The sequence below is a fragment of the Mirounga leonina genome, unplaced genomic scaffold (genome assembly GCF_011800145.1).
Source record: "Mirounga leonina isolate KUSES-001 unplaced genomic scaffold, KU_Mleo_1.0 Mir_53, whole genome shotgun sequence".
Classification (NCBI taxonomy): Eukaryota; Metazoa; Chordata; class Mammalia; order Carnivora; family Phocidae; genus Mirounga; species Mirounga leonina.
In genome coordinates, this window is record NW_023270807.1 from 9,544,861 (window position 1) to 9,570,308 (window position 25,448).

General features: G+C 41.9%; 1 protein-coding gene across 4 annotated transcripts in view; it reads left to right on the forward strand.

Moving 5' to 3' along the window:
• The window catches only part of BICRAL (BRD4 interacting chromatin remodeling complex associated protein like), a 75,503-nt gene that overhangs the window by 26,060 nt on the left and 23,995 nt on the right, over positions 1–25,448 (forward strand). The window contains exons 2-6 of one of the 4 annotated variants that reach the window (XM_034991035.1): positions 10,176–10,322; positions 11,153–11,198; positions 11,737–11,785; positions 11,874–11,942; positions 14,519–16,195. In XM_034991035.1, the coding sequence (XP_034846926.1) occupies positions 11,158–11,198; positions 11,737–11,785; positions 11,874–11,942; positions 14,519–16,195 (1,836 nt within the window). In that variant the 5' untranslated portion in view covers positions 10,176–10,322; positions 11,153–11,157. Of the gene's footprint in view, positions 1–7,606; positions 10,323–10,565; positions 10,652–11,152; positions 11,199–11,736; positions 11,786–11,873; positions 11,943–14,518; positions 16,196–25,448 lie in introns of those variants that run through there. The other 3 variants (XM_034991037.1, XM_034991038.1, XM_034991036.1) reach the window with 3 other exon arrangements.

Genomic DNA, 25,448 nt, shown 5'->3' on the forward strand with positions numbered 1-25,448 from the left:
ACGTGCTCTGGGGATACAAATGAGTGAACAATTAATATTACTTGGGGTATGAATCTTCTGGAAGAGACTGGGGGAACAGGATTCCATACTTGATTTGTTTGGTGGGTTTTCGTTTTGTTTGGTTTGGTTTGGTGTACTATATTTTCTTTGTATGTATTTTTTAAAATTTTAATTCCAGGAGGATGCTCAAAAAATTAAAAATAGAGCCGCTATATGATCTAGCAATCCCACTTCTAGATATATATCGGAAGGAAATGAAGTCACTGTCTCAAAGAGATATCTGCATCCTCCCTGTTCTTTGTAGCATTATTCACAATAGCTAAGATATAGAAACAACCTAAGTGTCTGTCAGTGGATAAATGGATAAAAAAATTGTTTTACACACACACATAACACACACGTACATGCAATGGAATATTACTCAACCCTAAGAAAGAAAGAAACCCTGCCATTTGTGACAACATGGATGAACGTTGAGGGCATAAGCATAAGCCAAGTGAAATAAGTCAGACAAAGATCAACAAATACTATATGGGCTCACTTATAGGCAGAATCTAAAAGAGTCAGACTTGTGGAAACATAGTTGACTGGTGGTTGCCAAAAGCTGCGGGCTAGGAAATGGGGAGATGTTTGTCAGAGGGTACAGACTTTCAGTTATAAGATGAATAAGTTCTGGGGACCTAATGCATAACATGGTGACCGTAGTGTATTGTATACTTGAAATTTGTTAAGACAGTAGATTTTGAATATTTTCACCACATAAAAAATTGGTAACTATGTGAGGTGATGGAGGTGTTAACTAACCTTATTGGGGTGATCATTTCACAATATACATATATATCAAAACATTACACTGTACATCTTAAACTTACACTTAAATCAATGAAGCTGCGGGTAAGAAAGAAATTTTTTAAATGTTCATTGAGCTCCGATTATGGGCCAGGTGCTATTCTGGGTGCTGAGGTTTATCAGTGAAGCTGGTGGAGCTGACTTTTGAATGTAAATACAAGTAAATGCAGTCAGGAGGGGAAGGAAGAAATAAAGGAATTATTTGATGGCAAGGAGTGGAAAGAGTGGTACTGAAGGTGGTCTAGAGTAATACACTCCCAAATAAGATTTCACCTATGACATTTTCCTTCAGTCAAATTACCAAAAAACTGAACCCTGCCCCTGAGTTTGAAGAGTAAGGAGCCTCAGTTTGTGTCTCTGAGCTGACCTGAGGCCATTGTTTGCAGGGCCCATCTGATAAGTTCCCCAATTTGCCTGAAATTTGCCTGAGTATGTGTTATAGCACGAGGGAAAGAGTGACCAACCTTAGGGGGTCACAGAGAAAACCCTATTGTAACCCCAGATTCTTGGTGAATCTTCTGGAAGAGACTGGGGGAACAGGATTCCATATTTGATTTGTTTGGTGGGTTTTTGTTTGGTTTGGTTTGGTTTGGTGTACTATATTTCCTTTTAGGCTTTTTTCTTTGTATGTATTTTTTAAAATTTTAATTCCAGTGTAGTTAACATATGGTGTTATATTAGTTTTAGTGTACCAGGATTCCATGTTTTCAGTAACCAACTTTATATTATTTTGAATCTATCCTAGACATCATAGTAGTTCATTCATACCTATTTCAGTATGGATCTCTAAAAGATATGTGGGTATTTTTTAATATAACCCCAGTTTCGGGGCGCCTGGGTGGCTCAGTCGGTTAGGCGTCTGCCTTCGGCTTAGGTCATGATCCCAGGGTCCTGGGATTGAGCCCTGCATTAGGCTCCCTGCTCAGCTGGGAGCCTTCTTCTCCCTCTCCCTCTGCCTGCCATTCCCCCTGCTTGTGCGCTGTCTCGCTCTCTCTGACAAATAAATAAATAAAATCTTTAAAAAAAAATAACCCCAATTTCATTATTACATCTGAAAATCTTAATGGAATATATATATATTCCATCAGGAATTATGAAATTTCAATGTTGATTGTTTCTAGGAAATTGCAAATTTCTTTGTCAGGATTAATCTAGAATTATGTGAGTAATTATGCAAGGTCTTTGGGAACACAAACCTTGCATAAAACACAGCTGTGCTATATTTAAACCCTGGATATTTATTCACTATTTCTTATACTTATTTATCTGCTGTTTGCTGGGGATATGCAAATGAATATGACAAGATCCCTGCTTCTGAGGGTAGCACTATAATACTGTCTTATACTGTTAATTTCTAGATGATAGTCTATTAGTAACATTTAAATTTGAAGTCAGTCTAGTCTGTTAGTCCACTATAATTGAGCCATAACTTAATACTCATAGCTCTTTCCCACTCTGAGCTATGCAGTGTGAGTTAAGAGCAGCCTCCATTACTGCAGGGTTTCGTTACTTTCAGAGTTTGGTGCCTCTTGAACCATCCTGGCTCTGAATCTAGATTCAGCAAAAACTTTTGGGACTCAGCCAACACTCTCTTTTGATGCCCTCCTTTGTTTAGACCTGGGATCCCCCAGCCTGGCACACAATTGGCAACTGAGATTGAAGGAAGATGAAGAAGAAAGGCCTGGAAAGGTTTTCCACAGGACCATCTTTGCATCAATGTGTGCACAGGTCTTCCATCTATAGATTCCTAGTGGATCTTAAGATTTTAAGAAGTTTTTTTAAAAATATTTTTATTTTTTTTAAGATTTTATTTATTTGAGAGAGAAAGAATGAGAGAGAGAGAGAGCATGAGATGGGGGAGGGTGAGAGGGAGAAGCAGACTCCCCGCTGAGCAGGGAGCCCGATGTGGGACTCGATTCTGGGACTCCAGGATCATAACCTGAGCCAAAGGCAGTCGCCTAACCAACTGAACCACCCAGGCACCCTGATTTTGAGAGATCTTTAGCAAACATGTTCAGCACAATTTTATGAGCCCTGAAGTTTTTCAGTGTGTATATTTCTGGACAGTTTTAGAATCTGTTAGTTTCTCAAACCTGAGAACTCAGACCACCTGAGATTATTTTCTCGGACCCCAGTTTGAGAAACACTGATTTGTGTGGTTAATGATTCTATAGTCAGTAAACTTAAGGTTATTGTCACTGTGTTGAAATTTATCTTAAAGAAGTCTGATATTATTTTTTAAAGATTATTTATTTGAGAGAGAGAGACAGAGATAGTGACAGATAGTAAGAGAGAGAGCACGAGTGGGGAGGAGAGGGAGAAGCAGGCTCCCCGCTGAGCAGGGAGCCCAATGCAGGACTCCATCCTAGGACCCTGGGATCATGACCAGAGCTGTAGGCAGACGCTAAATTGACTGAGCCACCCAGGTGCCCCAGAAGTTTGATATGTTTGTCAAACTATATTTATCACTGTTCTGTCGCTTGCTAAAATAATCATGAATGCCTTGCTATCTACGGATCCTTGGGTTTTCATTTTCAAATTGACCACTGGTGATGATCATTCTTTCACAACACAGCACAAACCACTGCATTCTAGGAGTTGGATAAGTTAAATGGTTTTCTTTTCTTTTCTTTTTTTTTAAGATTTTATTTATTTATTTGACAGAGAGAGAGAGAGCGAGAGCAGGAATACAAGCAGGGGGAGTGGGAGAGGGAGAAGCAGGTTTTCCGGCGAGCAGGGAGCCCGATGTGGGGCTCAATCCCAGGACCCTGGGACCATGACCTGAGCCGAAGGCAGATGTCCAACGACTGGGAGCCACCCAGACACCCCAGTTAAATGGTTTTCAAACTTTTTCTCCTAGTTGAGTAAGAATTGAGTCACTGAGATGAAGGGGAGAAGTGGGAGTATCAGAGTGTCTCTCTGACCAACAGACCTTCAAGAAAGCTCCTGGACACCTTGGAGAATCCTAGGTCACCAGGGAACAGAGTTTAAAAATCATAGCTGTGGCTGTTCACTTCATTTAGAGATGGAAAAATGGGCCCTGAGAGATTGGAGCTTGTCAGTAACACACAGTAGTTAGGTCAATGTCAGATATCTAAAACAAGCCCTTGGTTTCCAAATTCAGTGTTCTCCCCCATATGTCCCCAGTCTCTGTAAAGCCTTGCCAGAATTGGCCCTGACCCGCTGAGGTTGGCCACTCTTCCCCCCATGGTATAGCACATTGTGTAGCCAGCTGGATCGCTTATTATGTGAGGTTTATTTCTGCCCTACCTTATTCTAAGTGGGAATTAAAGCAGCTCTAAGGCCTTCAAATTCTGCATCTTGTGAGTTGAACCAAGGCCCAGCATCTTTTCTGATGGAGGAATTTTTAAATTCCCAAGTTTTTCTACTAATAATATTTCTTAGTCTTTTCTACCTTCTCTTCATTGCTGCTAGAAAGCTATAGCCAATGAGAAAATGCCGGCAGTTCTTTGTTGAATAATAACTGAAAAACTCAGAGCCCATCATGTTACGTTTGACCCTTCTTATTGCAAATGGGTATAATTGTGAAAATACCATCATGTTTTTTTTCTAGTAAAATGTTCTATTATGTCACCAAAAAAAAAAGCCCCGGGGCTTCACCTGAAGAAGCTTGAAAACCCCTGCCAAAAACTCTTAGCACTTGTCACATTACATTGTAATAAACTACTGAATGTCTCTCTTCCAGAAGCAAGTGAGTACCTTAAAGTCAGGAACCATGCCAGAAGGTTTCACACTGTGTTACAATTATAAAATTTAACAGCCGGTAACAATTACAATAGCATAAAAGGAGTAAGGTGAGAATACTTTATATCTTAGTTGACAAACAGTTACTTGCCCTGGGTAAGTGGCTATTCTATGGCATAGCTTTTTGATCATGACACTCATTGGAAAACCATTTGCTAAAACACAATAATTCACTTTCCAGCATTGCTTTGACAGTCCTACAAAAAATATTACGTGCGTTTACATTTATTATTACATTTTATGTCATGCTCATGTGATGGTCCCAGCCTTAACAGTACCTGGCACATGGTAGGTGCTAGATGTTTACTAAATGAGTAATGAATATTGTTTTCAGCCACTGACCAACTGTGTTAAAGATTGGAATTAAAGAAGCAGCTTTCCTCTTTCCCTAAGCTATTCTTCAGGGTAGAAAACAAAAGGAGGCAGGGCGCTTGGGTGGCTCAGTCGTTGAGTGTCTGCCTTCAGCTCAGGTCATGATCCCAGGGTTCTGGGATCGAGCCCCACGTCGGGCTCCCTGCTCTGCGGGGAACCTGCTTCTCCCTCTCCCACTCCCCCTGCTTGTGTTCCTGCTCTTGCTATCTCTCTCTCTCTGTCAAATAAATAAATAAAACCTTAAAACAAAACAAAACAAAAGGAGGCATGGGATAAAACTGTATGATTTACTCTCCTCTTTTACCCCCCTTTCAGTAAACTCTGATCTTATAATTCATGCCAGTTAACTCACAGAAACTGTTGTTACCGCCTAAAGTGATTTTTTCCAAAACCTTAAACATGACTATAGGGCCAAGATGGAGGAATGGGGACTGGATTTACCTTCCTGCATAAAAAAAATTTTAAAAAGGACAAAATATATTAAACAGTGGCTTTGAGACATGGGAAATCAGGCAGCATGGACAGGGACTCCTGAGAAATGGCAAATGGATGAGGTGTGCCCTATATTGCCCCAGCATACTGTCTGGAGGGAGTTGCCACACCACAGCCTAGGGAATGGGATGCCAGATGGAGTCTGATCATCTTCCAGGGTTGAGCTGATGCGGTTGGTAGGTGAAAGTGGCTAAAACACATGGCAGAGTACCAGAGAAGAGAGCGCTGCCCAGAGAGAAAACCCCTGAGTCTTCAGCTGATGACTGGTCAGTACCTGGAGTGTGGGGGAGAGACCCAAGTCCTGGGAGAGAACCACCCAAAAGGATTAGAGGAAACAATACTCAGAGCACAATTTTTGTGAGCCTGAAGTTTTTCAGTGTGTATATTTCTGAATGACTCTAGAATCTGTTAATGTTTCTCAAACTTGGGAACTCAGACCACCCAAGATTATATTCTCAGACCCAAGTTTGAGAAACATTGCTTTGTATGGTTAATGATTCTATAGTCAGTAAACCTAAGGTTATTGTCACTGTGTTGGAATTTATCTTAAAGAAGTTTTTTTTTTTTTTTTTTTTTAAAGACTTCACCTATTTATTTGAGAGAGAGAGAGGGCACGAGTGGGGGGAAGAGCAGAGTGAGAGGGAGAAGCAGACTACCCGCTGAGTGGTGAGCAGGGAGGCCCATGTGGGGCTGACCCCAGGACCCTGAGACCACATTCTGAGCCAAAGGCAGTTGCCCAACTGACTGAGCCACCCAGGCGCCCCTTAAAGAAGTTTGATATGTCAAATCAAACAGTATTTATCCAGGGCGGAAAATGGTTTGTGTTCCTACCTGTGAGAGTGCAGAAATCCTTGCAATTCATAAGACATCAAGTGAGTACTCATCAAGTGAAGAGGATTGCCTCAGAATAGGGCAAAATTAGCCGTAAAGATTGACAAAACTTAAAAGCAAGCCTCAAGAGGATCAAATGATTTATAAGTAACTTAATTGAGGGGTGCCTGTCAGTTAAGCATCTGACTCTTGGTCTCGGCTCAGGTCATGATCTCAGGGTCACGGTATCAAGCCCCACATCAGGCTCTGCACTGAGAATGGAGTCTGCTTGGGATTCTCTCTCTCCTGCTCCCTCTGCCCCTCCCCCCACTCCCTCTCTCTCTAAAGTAAATAAATAAATCTTAAAAAAAAATAAGTAACTTAATTGTGTCCTAGACAAAGTTTAAGAATATCTATAGGGATACAAAAATACCAGTACTCAATAACATAAAATTAACAATGTCTGGCATCCAATAAAAATTTATCAGGTATGCAAAGCAGCAGGAAAATACCACCAGTAATGAAGAGAAAAAAAAAATCAATTAATTGAAAGAGACCCAGACATGATACAAATGATAGAATTAGTGGAGAAGGATATTAAAAATTTATCGCTAGGGCGCCTGGGTGGCTCAGTCGGTTAAGCGACTGCCTTCGGCTCAGGTCATGATCCTGGAGTCCCTGGATCGAGTCCCGCATCGGGCTCCCTGCTCGGCGGGGGGAGTCTGCTTCTCCCTCTGACCCTCCCCCCTCTCATGTGCTTGCTCTCTCTCATTCTCTCTCTCTCAAATAAATAAATAAAATCTTTAAAAAAAAAATTTATCGCTAATTTTCTTAAGTTCAAGAAGGTAGAGGAAAGATTGAACATACTATAATGTACACACTGTTCTGTACCCTTTTCCTTTTTTTAAACTTTATTTTTTTAAAGATTTTTTTTTTTAATTTATTTGAGAGAGAGAGAGAACACAAGCGGGGAGGAGGGACAGAGGGAGAGGGAGAAGCAGACTCTCCGCTGAGTAGGGAGCCCAATGCAGACTCAATCCTAGGATCCTGGGATCATGACCTAAGGCGAAGGCAGACGCTTAGAAGGCAGACGCTTAACCGACTGAGTCACCCAGGCGCCCCTGTATCTTTTTCTTTTGACCATGTATCTTTCCAAGTCAGTTTGTATAAAGCTTCCCCACGGTTTTTAATGGCTATGTAGTAAGCTTCCCCATTTTTTTTAATGGCTATGTGGGTAAACCAACCTGATTTAACAAGTCTCTCATTAGGACGTCTAGGGTTTTTTTTTAATACTTTAAATCAAGTTATAATTTATATACCATAAAATTCACCCTTTTAAAGTGTCCAGTTCAGTGATTTAATTCCAGAACATTTTCATCATCCCCAAAAAGAAACCCCGTACCCATGACATCTAGGTCTTTTACAGTCTTTTGCTAAAGGCAATAATGCTGCACTGGATATTCTCATACACATATACTTCCACACATGGGCAAGAATATCTGTGGGACACGTACTTGGAAATATTTGCTAAGTAGAGTGATTTGTGCACCTAAAATTTTGGAAGGTACTGCTAAATTGTCCTCGCCAGAGGTTATGGAGTATACACTCTTACTAGCAAGGTGTAAAAGTTCCCATTTCCCCACTTACTGATCAGCATAGTCCTTCACCAAACCTTTTTATCTTTGCCAGTCTGATAATAGTATCTCACTGAAATTTTAATTTATATTTCTCTTATTCAAAGTGAGGTTGATTATTTTTATATGTTTAAGGGCTACTTTCCTATTTTAATGAATGATTGTTCATACCCTTTGATATTCTGCAGGATAACTTTTTCTTGGTTATAGGAGCTCTTAATGTATTAGGGAGAAAAGCCTTTTCTGATATAAATTGGGAGTATTTTTCTCACTTAGGTTTCTTGGACTTTTTTTAGTCTTTGCCTTTGTTTATAGTTTTTTTCCTTTACCATGCAGAATTTAAGCTTCCGACTTTTGATCTTGGCTCAGGTCTTGATTTCAGAGTCGTGAGTTCAAGCCCCATGTTGGGCATGGAGCCTACTTAAAAAAAAAAAAAGTGGTAATCAGGTGTCTGGGGTAGTGTTTTCTGACCTCTTGGGATGCCTGTCAGGATTCTGTAAGAACTACAGTCTCCCTCCCTCTGTGACAAATCCTACTGTCATTAAGCTGCTATTCCTGAGGGGAATGTGTCTCGCTCAAGTGTGCTGAGCCAAGAAGTAGTTTTTAACCATTGATCTAAAGGTTTTCCGTAAGAGGGAAAAAGAGGGGGGACTCCTCTTCCCCACGTTACAGATTTCACTTGTGGCCAGAGGCCCACTTAGTGATTCCAGGGTTGTTACTTTGAGGAGAAAAGAGTCTCAGCAAGGAAAGGGAGAACCTTTCCAAAGAGAACTGAACTCTTCACTCTTGAAGTCATTAGTTTCTGATCCTCAGGTTGTCTTCCCACTCCGAATTGTTGTCAATTTCTACACCTCTCCTTTGGTAAGTTATGCTGGTGGACCGTGTGTCCTCCTGGGGAAAGAACTGCTGGATTAGGCGGAGGATGACTAATGTTTTGGCCGGACGTGGAGCTGGAGACCTAGGGATAGGAGTCATCTCTTTTAATTTGAAACTGTTTAAAGTCAGAAAAGAGTATGGCCCTTTAAAAGGTAGAATTCTCAGGGTACCCCTGACTATAAAGGCTCGTGGAGTTCTACCCAAAGGCAGAGACCTGTCTGGTAGGACAGATGCCACTGACTGGGACAGGCATCCTCGGGGAGTGTTTTGTCAACTGTTTGAGCAGCCTGTTCGGTTTGATAGGGGAGGCTCCACAATGGCTGTTAATTTCATCCAGTATTATAAAATTGTTCTCTTATTTGTGCTACTCAAGGAGTAGCTTGTCACTTCAAACTTTGGCAGATGTTCTCTGTGCTTGAAAGTCCCAGTGGCGGTGACACCTTGGTAGAGTGACTGGTGCTGACTTCCTCTCTCAGTGTGTTAACCCTTGCATGTCTCCTCTGCTAGAGGAGCTCACACAGGTGTAAAATCGTGAGGGAAGCTGGGATAGTTGTGAAAGGTGGTCTCGGTACAGGCTAGTTTTCACTTACATTTTTCTTAGTTTGTTCCAGAAACTGTTGAACACTATAAAAAATAATTTACAAAGGATATAGTGGAACTCCATTTCAAAAGTCGTGTCAGAGTAAAGAAATAATATCCACTTTATGGGCTTGGTGGTATGTTGAAATTGCCCAATTTCTTCCATGTGATTGTGATATCTGGGAGACAAGCTCATGGCACAATAATGAGCTGTGGCTGATGCAATTCTGCCATATTAAGTATCAGGATTTAAGGGAAGCCCTTCCCACAGACTTCTATATATCTACTTACTTATAGTTTCCTCGCTTTCCCTTCCTGTGACATTTTCACTGCTCAGAAGTACTGTCGTGCTAGCATGTTCCTTTGTAACTCCACATCTGAGTCCTCAAAGCAGATTTCACCTGGTCTGCTGCCCCTTTCACAGTTTTAGCCTGGACATTACCCTTGGATCAGCTTTCCCCCTCTTCTTCCTCCTGTCTCACCAGTCATCTCACCTCTCCACCACAGTTCCACTTCTGATCACCCCAGGCCATTCAGCAACTGAACGAATTCACCCCCCCCCAACAGGAAGGTCTCACACTGGGGGATACTTACCCCTTCCAGACCCTTCCTGGAGGAAGCAAGTTTCCTTCCATGTGGCAGGAGCCAGTTTTATACTTGTTTGGCCTTGTGACTGATAGGATGGGGAGTTTGGGGGAACTGGAGAGGAGATGACAGTTTCAACCAAGAAAAAACATTGAGTAGAAATTATCCCTTCTGCCTTCTCCGGGCGTGTCCCTCTTCTGGGCATCTCTTCAGGATTTCATTCCTCCGTCCAACTGCCGTTCACAACTGCCCTTTCCAACTGCTCCAGAACTCTTGGCCCCGGCATTCCGTGATGTAAATTATTCCACGCATGGCTCGAAATGGGTGCGAAGCAGTGTTGCCAGGTGTCGGATCACTAGTGTAAGTTTACCGGATCTCGGGGGAGGGAGGAGAAAGGGGGAGAACTGCTCTTGGAACTTGTCCAGTGGTTATTGTTTCAGCCAGAGCACAGTAATCGAGCTGGCTGAGCTTGATAGCTGTCGGTGGCTGGGGAGAGAGGGAGCTTGGGGCCCGGAGCCGGGGGGAGTTGGGGGTTGAGATTTTCTACTTTAAAGATTCTAGCGATGGGATATAGATTGTTTGGAATCAAACAGTTGGTGGTGCTGCTGCCCGGGGAGGAACCTGGGACCTCTGGGGCCAAGCCTGAGGCAGAACTGCTTGGGGCTATGGTGTCTCCTCTGTCTCAAAAAGTAGGGAGAACTGGCTTTTTCTGTTTTTATAAAGAGAGCCAAAATATGGCAAGAAATCCAGATTGCTCACCATGTTTGGAAACAGTCAGCCATAAAACGCAACAGGCCTCTGCATACATGAGATTTTTTTTTCTAAAACAAAAATATTATTTCTCCCCCTTTTTCATGATACATTTTGAGGAAGTGGCTGTTCCTGGTTTACAGTCCCTTTGGGGAATCTGTGTGGGAAGGGTTGCTGCCAGCTATCTTGGATTTATCTAGATTCCTTTTTGACTTGTAAGTTAAGGATTTGCGTTCAATAAAAACAATTTAAATTGAATATTTAGTCTCTTGAATGACCACAAAATTTTAAAAATCCCATTAAAAACAAGCATGTTAGAGAAAAAACGTACGTGAATTACACAGTTACTTATCTAGGAAAGTAAAGAGTGTATTTTTATGTTGTATTGATGCTTTAATCTGCTTGGCTAACCGGCACTTTCTTTATTCCTTTTCTTATAGTTGTCATGGATGATGATGATGACTCGTGTCTCCTTGATCTTATCGGGTAAGATGCTCGTTCCAAAATCAGGGTAAATCAAATGTGTGAGGTTTGCTGTACTAAAACAACCTAATAAGCATATTAAAAACTGGGTGGGTTTTTGGGGTGCCCGGCTGGCTCAGTCGGTGGAGCATGTTACTCTTGATCTCGGGGTCATGAGTTCAAGCCCCATGTTGGGAGTAGAGATTATTTAAAATTAAAAAAAACAACAACACACAAACTGGGTGGGTTTTTAAAATGAAAGTCAACATAGAATATGGATTAGCAAATAAAGAGACAAAAATATTTGGATATGACAGGGTTCATAGGCCATCCTTTATTAAATTTACCTCTAACAAATCCCAGGAGGCAGAAATGAGTGATAATAGGAAATGGAACAACATCAAGAAATCAATAATAAAACGATTAATAAAATTGTTTAAAAATAGGGAGAGAATGTTTCTCAGGCTAATACGTCATTTTCTTTTTACCCTAGTGAAAATGAATCCCAAATATAGGTCACGTATTTATTTGCTGTTTTCCTTTCTTTGTTGCTGTTTTCCAGAGACCCACAAGCATTGAACTATTTTCTACATGGACCTAGTAATAAATCTGTAAGTAATATTTAGAGCATCACAGATACAAATTTTGTCTTTTCTTTACAGTTAAAGTAATCACTTTATCAAATTTGTACCTTTGCAGAGCAATGATGACTTGACGAATGCAGGATATTCTGCAGCCAATTCAAATTCAATTTTCGCCAACTCCAGTGTGAGTATTGGAAACTGAATCCAGTGATAAAGTGTTTCTGTCTCATTGACGGCTTGTGAACCGAGGCTTTCCTTGCCTTTGGAGCCTGATGAGAGTTATTACCTTGTCTCTTGTAATTGACACGGAGGGAGGATCTACTGAATGGTGTTGACATTGTCTCCTTTTAACTTCGTGGACTCAGATAAGCTATATGAGATTTACTTTGCCATTTTCCCAAGCTTTCACCTGTCTTTCTAAAATGACTCCAAAATGTGATAACCTAAGAAAGTCATATTAGAATGTTTTAGACCTTATCACAAAGCTTTAAAGAAATTATTCTTAATTGTAGTTACTTACTAAACATTTCCATCTTAAGCGAGAAAAAAAAGGTAATGACTAAAACTTACTGAGCACTTAGTATGTTCTTGGCGCCAAGGGTTTAGCAAGATCAACCACATTAATCCACATGGTAACTCCATGAAGTAGGTTCTTTTATGATCAGTATTTTATACATGAGGAAACCAAAGCAGAGAGGTTAGTACTTACTCAAAAGTCTACAGCCAGGAGTTGTAGAGCTAGGCTTCTCCCTCAGGTTGCCCATTCTGGATTCATATTCTCAAGCTCTAGGAGCATCTGGACAAGAAATCTGACCTCTGGGGGATAGGGAAGTCCTGCTTGCGGACGACATCCAGATAACTATGGTTAAGCCTGTGATACTTTCATCTTTTCAAGTGCCTTCCTCTATCATGGATGGTAGCCCAGAGTCAGACTGCCCAAGTTTGAACCCTCACTCTACCACTTACTAGACGTGTAACCTTGGATCTATCACTACATCTCTGTAAGGTTCAGTTTCCTTATTTATGAAACCAGGAGAATAATAGAACTATTTCCTAGGTTGGTTAACATTAATTGACTAGTCCGTGGAAATTATTTGGTACAGTGCTCAATAAATGTTAACTTATCAGCAGGGCCTTTATTTTCTTCATCTATAACACGGAATAGTGTTCGGAAGGTCCTTGGGGGTGCACAGTTCTTTCAAGTATTTGAGTGTGTGTAAGTTATGTCGGATCCTATCATGCGAGACACCTCCACATGCTAGGGGTGGTTTTAAAGTCACAACACTGATCTCCGGTAAGGCTTGCGAACCAGGAGCATTTCTGAAATTCATTCTGAACAAGTAATAACTTCATGTGGTGCCATGAAGCCCATAAAGTAGATATTTAGCCTGCCCCTCGATGTTCATGATTTTTATTTACCAACCCTCCTCCTTCCATGTTAGTATTAATTCTAACTTTTCAGACTGCTTCATTCAGTATGTATTTATTGGGTACTTCTATTCCATCATGTCAGGTATAGTAGAAATTTTTTTTAGTAGAAATATATATTTTTTTAAGGATTTTATTTATTTGACAGAGAGAGACACAGTGAGAGAGGGAACACAAGCAGGGAGCCCGATGCGGGGCTAGATCCTAGGACCCTGGGATCATGACCTGAGCCGAAGGCAGATGCTTAATGACTGAGCCACCCAGGCGCGCCCCCCCCCACCTTATTTTAAATAGCTGTTGAGACCATCTTTTCTTTTCTAATCTTGACCTGTCCCCAAAAAACCTGCTGGACAGTGGAGTGTATCTTGCTTACCATGTTCCATTTTCTTCGTATGCCTGTGTTGTCTCTAGTTGGAATGCCCATTCCTAAGGGCTCCTTGAGGACAGAAACTAACACACAAGTGGGTGCTCGATAAATAAACTGTTGATGGACCTTTACTTTTGAATAGGACACTGAAAGTAGTTTTGAAAGCGTCATAATAGGCTGATTCCTTCTAAGAAATCAAACGACCGTTCACTCATTTTATGTGAGGAGCTTGTTTTTGTGTGAACCAGTCTTGCTTAGGGTGTTAGGGGTTAGAACTGGGGGGGGGGCTCCTGGTCCATAGACAGACTCCTAGCGGCAACTCATTGTTTGGGAACTCCAGTTCCAGTCCAGTAGCACAGCCTGTCACCATTCCATTTAACAGCACAAACTTTCAGACATCTTTACCCGTGCATAACATCATCATACAGAGGGGTCTTGCACCAAACTCAAAGAGAAGCCTCGAAAGACAGGGCTAACTCTGGGCTACCTTCTGGACCTCTAACAGAACAATACCCAGAATGCCCAAAAGTCACTCGGATTACTGTCATACAGGGGACTAGACATGGCCATCTCCTGGATACACACACACCCTGGGCTGAGTCTCACTCAAGCCCTGGACTGGGGGCAATCCTGAAAAATCAAGTGTGTGCCAGTATCTCAAAAAATGAAGCTAAACTCCAGGTAGTCATCAGTATGTTCCTGTTATTTATCTATTTTCTATAAAATAATTTACCAGAGCAATGAATAGGCACACTTAACAGAAACAGTGTTAGATATTACTAAGGAAATAGAATATCAGAATAAGCTGAGCACTTTGGAGAGATGTACCTGAAAAACAGACTGTTAGGCTTTATTCTATTCAAAAGTGAGGTGCTTTTTATTATTATTATTATTATTTTTTTTTTTTTTTAAGAATCTCTTTCAAAGGTTCGATATGCCAGGTAACACGCTGCTTATTCTTTTAGAATGCTGATCCTAAGTCATCCCTCAAAGCTGTAAGCAACCAGCTTGGAGAAGGGCCCAGTGATGGACTGCCACTCTCAAGTAGCCTTCAGTTTCTGGAAGATGAACTTGAGTCTTCTCCTCTTCCTGATCTCAGTGAGGACCAACCTTTCGACATTCTTCAGAAATCCTTGCAGGAGGCCAATATCACTGAACAGACACTGGCCGAAGAGGCATATTTGGATGCCAGTGTAGGTTCAAGCCAACAGTTTGCACAAGCTCAGCTTCATCCGTCTTCATCAGCATCCTTTACTCAGGCTTCTAATGTTTCGAATTACTCAGGTCAGACGCTGCAGCCTATAGGGGTGACTCACGTGCCTGTCGGAGCATCATTTGCAAGCAATACGGTGGGTGTGCAACATGGCTTTATGCAGCACGTGGGGATCAGTGTGCCCAGCCAGCATCTGTCTAACAGCAGTCAGATTAGCGGCTCTGGTCAAATACAGTTAATTGGGTCATTTGGTAATCAACCTTCCATGATGACTATTAATAACCTAGATGGATCTCAAATCATATTGAAGGGCAGCGGGCAGCAAGCCCCATCAAATGTGAGTGGAGGGCTCCTGGTCCATAGACAGACTCCTAACGGCAACTCATTGTTTGGGAACTCCAGTTCCAGTCCAGTAGCACAGCCTGTCACCGTTCCATTTAACAGCACAAACTTTCAGACGTCTTTACCCGTGCATAACATCATCATACAGAGGGGTCTTGCACCAAATTCAAATAAAGTTCCAATTAATATCCAGCCAAAGCCTATCCAGATGGGCCAGCAGAATACATACAATGTGAACAATTTGGGAATACAACAGCACCATGTTCAACAAGGGATCTCTTTTGCCTCTGCCAGCTCACCCCCGGGCTCCGTAGTTGGTCCGCACATGTCTGTGAACATTGTAAACCAACAGAACACAAGAAAACCGGTCACCTCACAGGCTGTGAGCAGTGCTGGGGGTAGTATTGTTATTCATTCTCCCATGGGCCAGCCTCACACACCCCAAAGTCAGTTCCTCATACCCACAAGCCTTTCCGTCAGTTCCAACTCGGTACACCACGTCCAGACCATAAATGGGCAACTGCTTCAGACTCAACCTTCTCAGCTCATCTCCGGCCAAGTGGCCTCAGAGCATGTCATGTTGAACAGAAACTCTTCCAACATGCTCAGGACCAACCAACCGTATTCTGGGCAGATGCTGAACAACCAGAATGCTGCTGTCCAGTTAGTGTCTGGGCAGACGTTTGCCGCCTCTGGAAGCCCAGTGATAGTCAATCATGCCTCTCCTCAGATCGTCAGTGGACAGATGCCCTTGCAGCAGGCATCGCCAACCGTATTACACCTGTCACCTGGGCAGAGCAGCGTCTCCCAAGGAAGACCTGGCTTCACCCCCATGCCCTCGGTGACCAGCATGTCAGGACCTAGTCGGTTCCCTGTTGTCAGCTCCTCCAGCACTGCCCATCCTAGTCTTGGGTCTGCGGTTCAGTCGGGAGCAACAGGATCAAACTTTACGGGAGACCAGCTGACCCAGCCAAACAGGACTCCGGTACCCGTCAGCGTGTCTCATCGTCTTCCAGTTTCTTCTTCCAAATCTACCAGCACCTTTAGTAACACACCTGGAGCAGGAACCCAGCAGCTCTTCTGTCAGGTACGTTTGCTTTATCAGGTGAATGTTTGGAAGATTACAGAATGGAAAAATGGAATGTGTATTTCACAGAATATCATTTTCATCCTAATCTCCCAGTTTATTAACTTCCAGTTTTCAATTTATGATTGATTCCCTTTTTTCTTCCTAATTAAAATGTTTTATCCATCCTAGCATTGGGGTTTGGAGTGGGGACTCTAGAGTCAAACTCATGGATTTGACTCAAAGCCTTATGACATAGAGCAGGTCTTATCTTAACTTACCTCTCTAGACTTAATTTTCCTCATCAATTGAACGGACTATACTAGTACCATTCCATGGGAGTATTGGGAGGATTAAATGAGATAATCCACATAAAGCACTTAGTGTAGTTGACTTCTAACAGCAAATGGCAAATACTCAATGAGAGCCCACTGATACATATACTTGATGAAATGTATTATGGGCATTTAAAATGAAAGCTTAGTGTAGATTGTTTACTTACATCATGGAGTAATCCACTAGCTCATAACTATGGACTGGGTGAAGAAGTTGGGGCTGCTTCTTGAGTGCCAACAGGAAAGGCTCAGGGACTCAGTGTGACTCATCAGTGGGTAACTGGCCTGCACCAGAGGGATGCATACTGAGGGAAGGATCCCAAATTACCTCGGGCAGTTGGTAAACCCACAGGACTATGTTTCAGAAAAGCATCTCAAATGTCATCGGCTTTGGTTCCCACCCCGCTGCCCCCATCTGCTGATCCTTGAACTCTAGCTTCTGGTTCCTGCTCATCCTGAGCACGGCCCATAGTTGCAGCTCCACAACCCCGCCTTCACCCCTGTGATTGACCCTTTTTTGTCCTCCTTTTCCACTGCCTTGCTCCTCCACATTTACAAGTATTCAAAAACCTCTCTGTGCCAGGTACATCGATATTGCCTAAGGAGACAAAGATTATTTATGATCAAGGATATTCAGTGTATTACTTTCAGTGTCGAAGGTGTATATGTGTGTTATGAAATAATGCCAGACTTCTAGAAAAGTTAAAGTTGCAAGGATAGTATAAGGAATTTCATATACCTTTCACCAAGATTCCCCAAATGTTAACATTTTACTACCATTCGTTTTATCCTTCTCTTCCTCTCCCCTTGCACTCACTCTCTCTCTCTCTCTCTCTCTCTCTCTCTCACACACACACACACAAATATATACACACAAACACACACACAATTTTGAGAGTAAATTGTGGACATGGTGCATCTTTACCCCTAAATACTTTGGACTTCAGTGTATATTTTCTAAAAATGGAGACATTCTCCCATATAACCATAGGTTATACAATTATCAAAATCAAGAAATTAGCATGATTACAGTATTATCACCTAATCTACAGACGTTAGCCAGATTTAGTCGATTTTCCCAAGAACGTCCCTTACAGCAAAAGGGGAAAAAAATTATATTGTTTTGTGTTTATGATCCAGGATCACTGTCTAATTTTGTTGCCATGTCTTTAAATCTGGAACAGGTTATCCATCTTTCTTTGTCTTTTATGACCTTGAAATTTTTGAAGAGTACAAACCAATTATTTTGTAGAATGTCCCTCAATTCAGGTTTCTCTGCTGTTTCCTCATGATGAGATTCAGGTCATACATTTTTGGTAGCATTGCCACAGAAGTGGTATGTCCTCACAATATGGACTTGTCCCATTACTGGTGGTGTAAACTTTGAACACTTGCTTAAGATAGTATCTGATGCTTCTTAGTAAGTTTCTTCTAAGGGGATACTTTGACACTGTGTAGTTATCCAGTTGCTCATCAAACTTGCACACACTACCACTTAAGCTTCCACTGATAACTCCTGACTAAATCCGTTCTTACAGAATCAGCTATTACTATGATGGCCACCAAATAGAGATTGTCTAATTCCATCATTTATTCTACATTAATTATTGGCATTGTACTCTAAGAAAGCTTTTCCTGTTCCCCTTTTACTTATGTCTTTGTTTATATGAGTATGGACTCACGATATTTCTTTTAAGATTTTATTTATTTATTTATCTGAGAGAGAGAGAACACAAGCAGGGTGAAGGGGCAGAGGGAGAAGGAGAAGCAGACTCCCCACTGAGCAGGGAGCCCGACATGGGGCTCGATCCCAGGACTCTGAGATCATGACCTGAGCCAGAGGCAGACACTTAACCGACTGAGTCATCCAGGCGCCCCTCATAAATTCTTATTTTATTCAATGAGTTAAAAATTGTTGTAGTCACTTACCTGATGCTCGTTACTTTGATGGCCATTTGGCACCCCTCCAAATTGGCTACTGGTCCTTCTGACACGTTTCCATCATGCCTTGAGCACTTTCTTTAATTTCTGGCAAAACAAGATGTTCCGTGTTCATTTTTTACTTTCCCTCCTCTGCCCTGGAATCAACCATTTCTTTAAGGAGCCTTATTCCTTCTAGCAGAGAACAGTATTTAGAAACCAAGATCTGAGCACTACATGTTCATTGCGACTGACTTGGATTTCTTTATACACACCCAACATCTGTAGCTATTTATAGATCAATCTACAGATCAATTTATAGATGAATCAATGTATTAAAAACAATGAGTTCAGGGGCACCTGGGTGGCTCAGTAGGTTAAGTATCCCACTCTTGATTTTGGCTCAGGTCATGATCTCAGGGTCATGAGATGGAGCCCCGTGTCGGGATCTGCGCTGGGCATGGAACTTGCTTAAGATTCTCTCTCCCTCTCCCCCTGCCCCTCCCCCCTCCTATGTCAATCAATCAATAAAAACAGTGAGTTCATATTGATACTTTGGATTCTAATCCAGGACCACTGGGTTCATTATTCAGGTCTCCTTCTTTTCCATTTCCAAACATCTTCCATGTTTCCTCTTTTCTAACAGTGAGAAAGGCAGCTCCACAATATATTTACTAAATTGCTCAATCCTAGAATACAGAGAAAATAGTTTCAGAATAGCTAATCCATACCACCGTAAAAAACAAACCTACTAATGAGACATCAGCATCAGTTTACAGTTCTGTCTTTTGCCTAGAGGTATAGAGTCACAATATTGTGTTCATGGGGCACCTGGGTGGCTCAGTCGGTTAAACATCCGACTCCTGGTTTCAGTTCAGGTCGTAATCTCAGGGTCATGAGATTGAGCCCCACATTAGGCTCTGTGTTCAGCAGGGAGTCTGCTAAAGAGTCTCTCTCCCTCTCCCTCTGCCTCTCCCGCCAGCACATGCATGCTCTCTCTCTCTCTAAAATAAATAAATCTTTTTTTTTTTAAGATTTTATTTATTGGTCAGAAAGAGAGAGAGACAGCACAAGCAGGGGGAATGGCAGACAGAGGGAGAAGCAGGCTCCCCGCTGAGTAAGGAGACCAATGAAGGACTTGATCCCAGGACCCTGGGACCATGATCTGAGCCGAAGCAGGCGCTTAACCTGCTGAGCCACGCAGGCATCCCTAAGTAAATAAAGATTTCAAAATACTGCATTTGAGTTACTTGGCTTAGTACTTTCCCCCCCCTCCCTTGGTGTAGTTATGCTATTCATCTGAAATATAGTTCTGCTTATTTGTTTCTGTTCATATTTCATTTTAGGAGTCTTTCCCCACTACCCTTGTTGATTTTACCTATTTAATTTCTTTTGAAAGTGTGACCCATTAGCATGGTTCCAAAAGTCAGGGCTCTGCAGAAAGTGTACCTGGAGCACCTCACTCCACCCTTCTCCCACTCTTCCATCCTTCCCTGCCAGTTCTCAGCCATGTCTGTCATCACCAATCTCATTCATCTCTAGTTGACTTATCCTATGTTTATTTTCATACAAATGAGCAGATACATGTATATTTTCTTATTTCCCTTCCTTTCTTGTTCAAAGTATAGGGTGCTGTAGATACTCTTCTACACTTCAGTTGCTAAAAAGTTTTTTAAAAACCCAAATATCTAAGGACACCTGGGTGGCTCAGTCACTTAAGTGTCTGCCTTCAGCTCAGGTCATGATCCCGGGGTCCTGGGATCGAGCCCCGCATCGGGCTCCCTGCTCAGCGGGGAGCCTGCCTCTCCCTCTGCCTGCTGCTCCCTCTGTGCTCTCTCTCTCTCTCTGACAAATAAATAAATAAAATCTTTAAAAAAAAATTTTAAAAACATAATAAAAATTAAAAAATAAAAGCCCAAGTGTCTAATAATAGAATCATGGGCTGTGATGAATGCTATGCAGCTACTTAAAATGTTTTCAAAGGGTGCCTGGCTATCTTAGTGCAGTGTGTGACCCTTGATCTTGGGGTTGTAGGTTCGAGCCCCATGTTGGGCATAGAAATTACTTTAAAAAAAAATAAAATCTTGGGGCACCTGGGTGGCACAGTTGGTTAAGCATCCAACTCAGTCTCAGCTCAGGTCTTAATCTCAGAGTCGTGAGTTCAAGCCTCCTGTTGGGCTCCACACTGGGCATGGAGCCTACTTATAAAAATAAATAAAACAAAATCTTTTTATATAAAAGTAAGTAAATAAATAAAATAAAATGTTTTAAAAAAATTACTTGGTCAGTTGAGCCTCCAGCTCTTGGTTTTGGCTCAGGTAGTGATCTTAGGGTCATGAGATTGAGCCCTGCATTGGGCTCTGTACTCAGCATGGAGTCTGCTTGAGATTCTCACTCCCTCTCCCTGCCCCTCCCACTTGTGCTGTCTCTCTAAAATAAATAAATAAATCTAAAAAAAAAAAAATTAAAAAAACCCCAAAGATTTGGGGAAAGGCTTACAAAGTAATTTTAAGTGTACATTTAAATTTGAAATATTTAAAATGTGCTTTTAAATGTATAATAAAGATGGGCACCTGACTGGCTCAGTCAGTAGAGCATAGGACTCTTGATCTCAGGGTCATAGGTTCAAGCATAGAGCGTACTTAAAAAAATAAATGTAGGGGTGCCTGGGTAGCTCAGTCAGTTGAGTGACTGACTCTTGGTCTCAGCTCAGGTCTTGATCTTGGTGGTCTAGAGTTCAAGCCCCACATTGGGCTCCACGCTGGGTGTGGAGCCTACTTTTTTAAAAAAATGTATAGTTAATAAACAATTTGTTTTCACTTTTAGAAAAATAATTGGGGAGAGACAATATTTTGAATTAGAAAACAGAAAACCTATTTGCTTACAAAACACCCAGAAATTTCATTAGAAAGAAATGCAATATAATATTAATAGCAGTTCTCTGGATAGTAGAATTACAGATTATTCTCATTTTCTTCTAGTTTTAAAAACTTGCCCCAAGGGGCGCCTGGGTGGCTCAGTCGTTGGGCGTCTGTCTTCAGCTCGGGTCATGACCCCAGGGTCCTGGGATGGAGCCCACATCGGGCTCTCTGCTCAGTGGGAAGCCTGCTTCTCCCTCTCCCACTTCCCCTGCTTGTGTTCCCTCTCTCTCTCTCTCTGTCAAAATAAATAAATAAAATCTTTAAAAAATAAATAAATAAAAATAAAAAATAAAAACTTGCCCCACATAGAAGACATGATACCTGGACAGCATTTATCAAAACATATTTACATATTTTTTTAAAATAAGTAGAACATGCAATTGGTAAAAACTTAAAACAGTTCCAAAATAGTTTGCGGTGAAAAGTCAGTCTTCTGCCAGTCCCCACGTTTCCCTCCCAGAGGCTGCCACCATTTCTAGGTTCTTTATATTCTTCTAGAGATGTCCTCTGCATATACGGTAACAAATATCACATAGACCTACTTACCTCTGCAAAACACCGTGGATGTTTAATTACATAAATTGAGGATCATTTTATATCAATATGTATTGATCTGCTTTATGTTTGTTGTTATAATTAATTATATATAATCAGCCACAGCATGATTTCTTTCTCTTTTTTTATTTTCTGTGTATAAGTAATGGCTTGATTAAGGAGAAAAATCTCTCTGACTCTGAAAAGTTTCAATATCCAAAGGTAACAAGAAGCCTCCACTGGCAGCTCTAAAGTAACTTTTTTGTGACTTTTAATGCCAAAAGGTATGGGAACTGGGTCAGTTGTATTATGTCAAGTGTGTTACTGCTGTAGGTTTTCTGGAACAATTAAGGTATCAGGTGTATTAGAATAAGGAGGATACAGCCTTGGAGGCAGCATGAGTTAGAAAAGTAATGTTGAGGTGTTATCTAACATTTAAAGCCCCAGGACACCCAGAAACACTTACAGTGACTCTATTTTACTTTATAATTTCTGTGTAAAATTTCTGTACAAATTACTTTATAGAATGTCATAATAAACAAAAACACCATTACAAATTACTTTATAGAATGTCGTAATAAACAAAAACACCATTACAGGGACTTTCCATGTTTACCTATTCGGGAAAATTTAACTCCGCAAGTTTTGATCCTATAAAGGGTTAATTCTAGGGAGGAATAAGTTTCTAAATACAGATTTTGGTTTTGGTATAGGAAATATATTTATTTGGTTCAAAATTCAAAAGGTACAGAAAGGTATATATAATAGTGAAAATTTCCCTCCTTCTGTCCCCCAGCCACCCAGTTCTCTGCAGGCAACCAATGTAACCAGCTTCTTATAGAATGAATGTAAAAGTCCCCACCCCACCTTTTGTATTGTGAAAACTTCCCAAACCCACAGAAAAATTGGAAGAGTACAGTGAACGCATTCACCTAGATTTACCCATTGTTGTTTTGCAACATTTGCTTTAACTGTGTGCCTCTTTCTCTCCCTCTCTCTCTACACACACGCACACACACACTCTTTTGTCTCTGAACCATCTCGAAAGTAAGTTACTAATGTCATGACCCCTTAGTCCTAGATACTTCACCAGCTATCTCATAAGAACAAGGACCTTCTTTAACACAGCCACAATATCACTATCACACCCAGAAAAGTTAACATTAATACAGTAAAATTGTATCAGATTTCTTCCAGTTGACCTAATAATGGCCTTTCCAACAGCTTCACTCCGGAATCCAGTCAAAGGGCACTGATTCATCTGTTGTCACGTCTCTAGGCTAGAGCAACCCAGATCATTTGTCTTGTAGAGTAGCCTCAGTGTGGAGTTGTCTGATTGTGTCCTCATGAGCAGAGGCAAGCTAAACACTTGTGGCAAGACACAAAGTGTTGGCTGGGCCTGTTGTTGGTGATTGTGGGTGTGATCACTTGGTTAAGGTGACTTCTGCCAGGTTTCTCCTCCAGGTCCTGTGCCTTTCTCCCTTTGTAAAGCAGAAATGACCGCTAGGATAGTGCTTTGGGACCATGTGACTATCCTCCCCTCGCCCCCCACCTCGTGATTTGCGACTCCATCAGTGAGCCTCACCTGAATATTACATTGGTGGTTGCAAAATGGTGATTTTCTAACTGTATTATCCTCTCTAGAGTATTTGGCTGGACGGTTCCATAAAGAAGAGCTTTTTCCCCACCCTCTCTCTCCCTCCCTCCCTCTCTCTCTCTCTCTGGGGCTGTCAGCTTCAGTGCTTACGGACTCGTGGCTGTGCTTGCTCCATCCATCCCCAGCTAACTCTCCCTCTCCCTCTGCCCAATATCATTTTGAGGCTAAGCCTGACATATAAATTCATCTGTGATATTTAGATATTTTAGTTCTCTAAAAGATCATGTATTCATTTTGTAGTTAATGTTGCAGTCTGTTGCTCTCATTATTCTTTTTAATGCCTAAAATGTCCCAAATGTGGTCCGTGGAGGCCTGCTGAAGCTGGCTCCTGTCCTTTTGATGCGGCCCCATCTACTTTGAGCTCTTTGTGGCCCAAGATACTGTGCGCATGTCTTCTGATTACCTTGCCTTGGACCTAGAATCAGCCATTCCTCCAGAGAGCCCTGTGAGCTGAAATCCCTTAATGCAGAGATAGTTTATAGGATTTAAACTTTCTTGTAAACAGATTAATATTCAAAAGTCAGCGATTAAAGCAGGCAATTTACAAGAGTTTAGCCTATTAAGCAAAAGTAAATTATTTTAAGTCCAAATCTCCTTAGATCACTAGAAGATTTAGTAGATTGAAAATCCCTTGAGAGCAGGACCCACCCTGCTTTCCAGCCCCTCCCTGCCCCTCCTCTAACTCAGCCTGACAACCTTAGAACAGAGCCACTGGATTTCAGACACCCAGACTTCAAAATTCTAGGTGGTGTTTGTTCCTTACCTTCTATACTTTGAATAAGTTACTAAATCCTACAGATTCGTCTTTGAATGCCTCACACCTGTTCTTTCCAATAATAATAAAAATAATGATCGGGCGCCTGGGTGGCTCAGTTGGTTAAGCGACTGCCTTCGGCTCAGGTCATGATCCTGGAGTCCCGGGATCGAGTCCCGCATCGGGCTCCCTGCTCGGCGGGGAGCCTGCTTCTCCCTCTGACCCTCCCCCCTCTCGTGCTCTCTGTCTCTCATTCTCTCTCTCGCAAATAAATAAAATCTTAAAAAAAAAAAAGTAACGATCATATTTATTAACAACTGGTACAGTGGCCAGAGGCTCTCCATATTATTGCTAAGCCTTACCTTGGGGCTACAAGGAGTGACCGTTTCCATTTCACAGTCAAGGAGATGGAGGTTCAGAGCATGGCCAAACTGCTCAGAAAGGCAGATTTTCCCTGCCAGCTGGAGCTGCTAGTGCAGCATCCCCGTTTCTCTCCTTTTCTGCATCCTTACCCCGAGCTAGACTTTAAGAGGGACTGCAATGTAATGGGAAAAACAAGAGTTGGGTTAGGAATCAGAGCTTGCTTATAGGTCCCGCTCTGCCAGGGACTGGTTTGGTGATCTAAGTTTATATCTTAAACTCTCTGAGGCCTAATTTGCTCTTCTCTAAAATGAGGAACTCTAGCTATGCAATTGAACCACCTGGGGAGCTTTTTAAAAATATGGATGCGTGGGCCTCTCCTTCATAAATTCTGATTTAAATGGTCTGGAGACAGAGCTCTAAGCATCAGCATTTTTCAGAAGCTCCCCAAGTGATTCTAAAGAGCAACCAGGATAGAGAAGCACTGGGCTAGATGATTTCCAAGGCCCATTCTGACCCTAACACATCGACAAATGTAGCAATTATCTGGGTGATTGATTTGCCTTCGGCCTCTTTCTAAAGGCAGATTTCCACCACGTTAATCTTCCTAAAACATTTGCTTGGTGACCTGAACCAAATCATCTGAGACTCCCCATTGCCACAAGAGAAAGTACAAACCCCTGGCTGGCAGTTAAGCTTCTCTGGTTGGACACCCTCCATTTTAGCCAGGCCTGCCTGCCTGCCTTCCTGCCTGCCTGCCTGCCTGCCTGCCTGCCTGCCTGCCTGCCTGCCT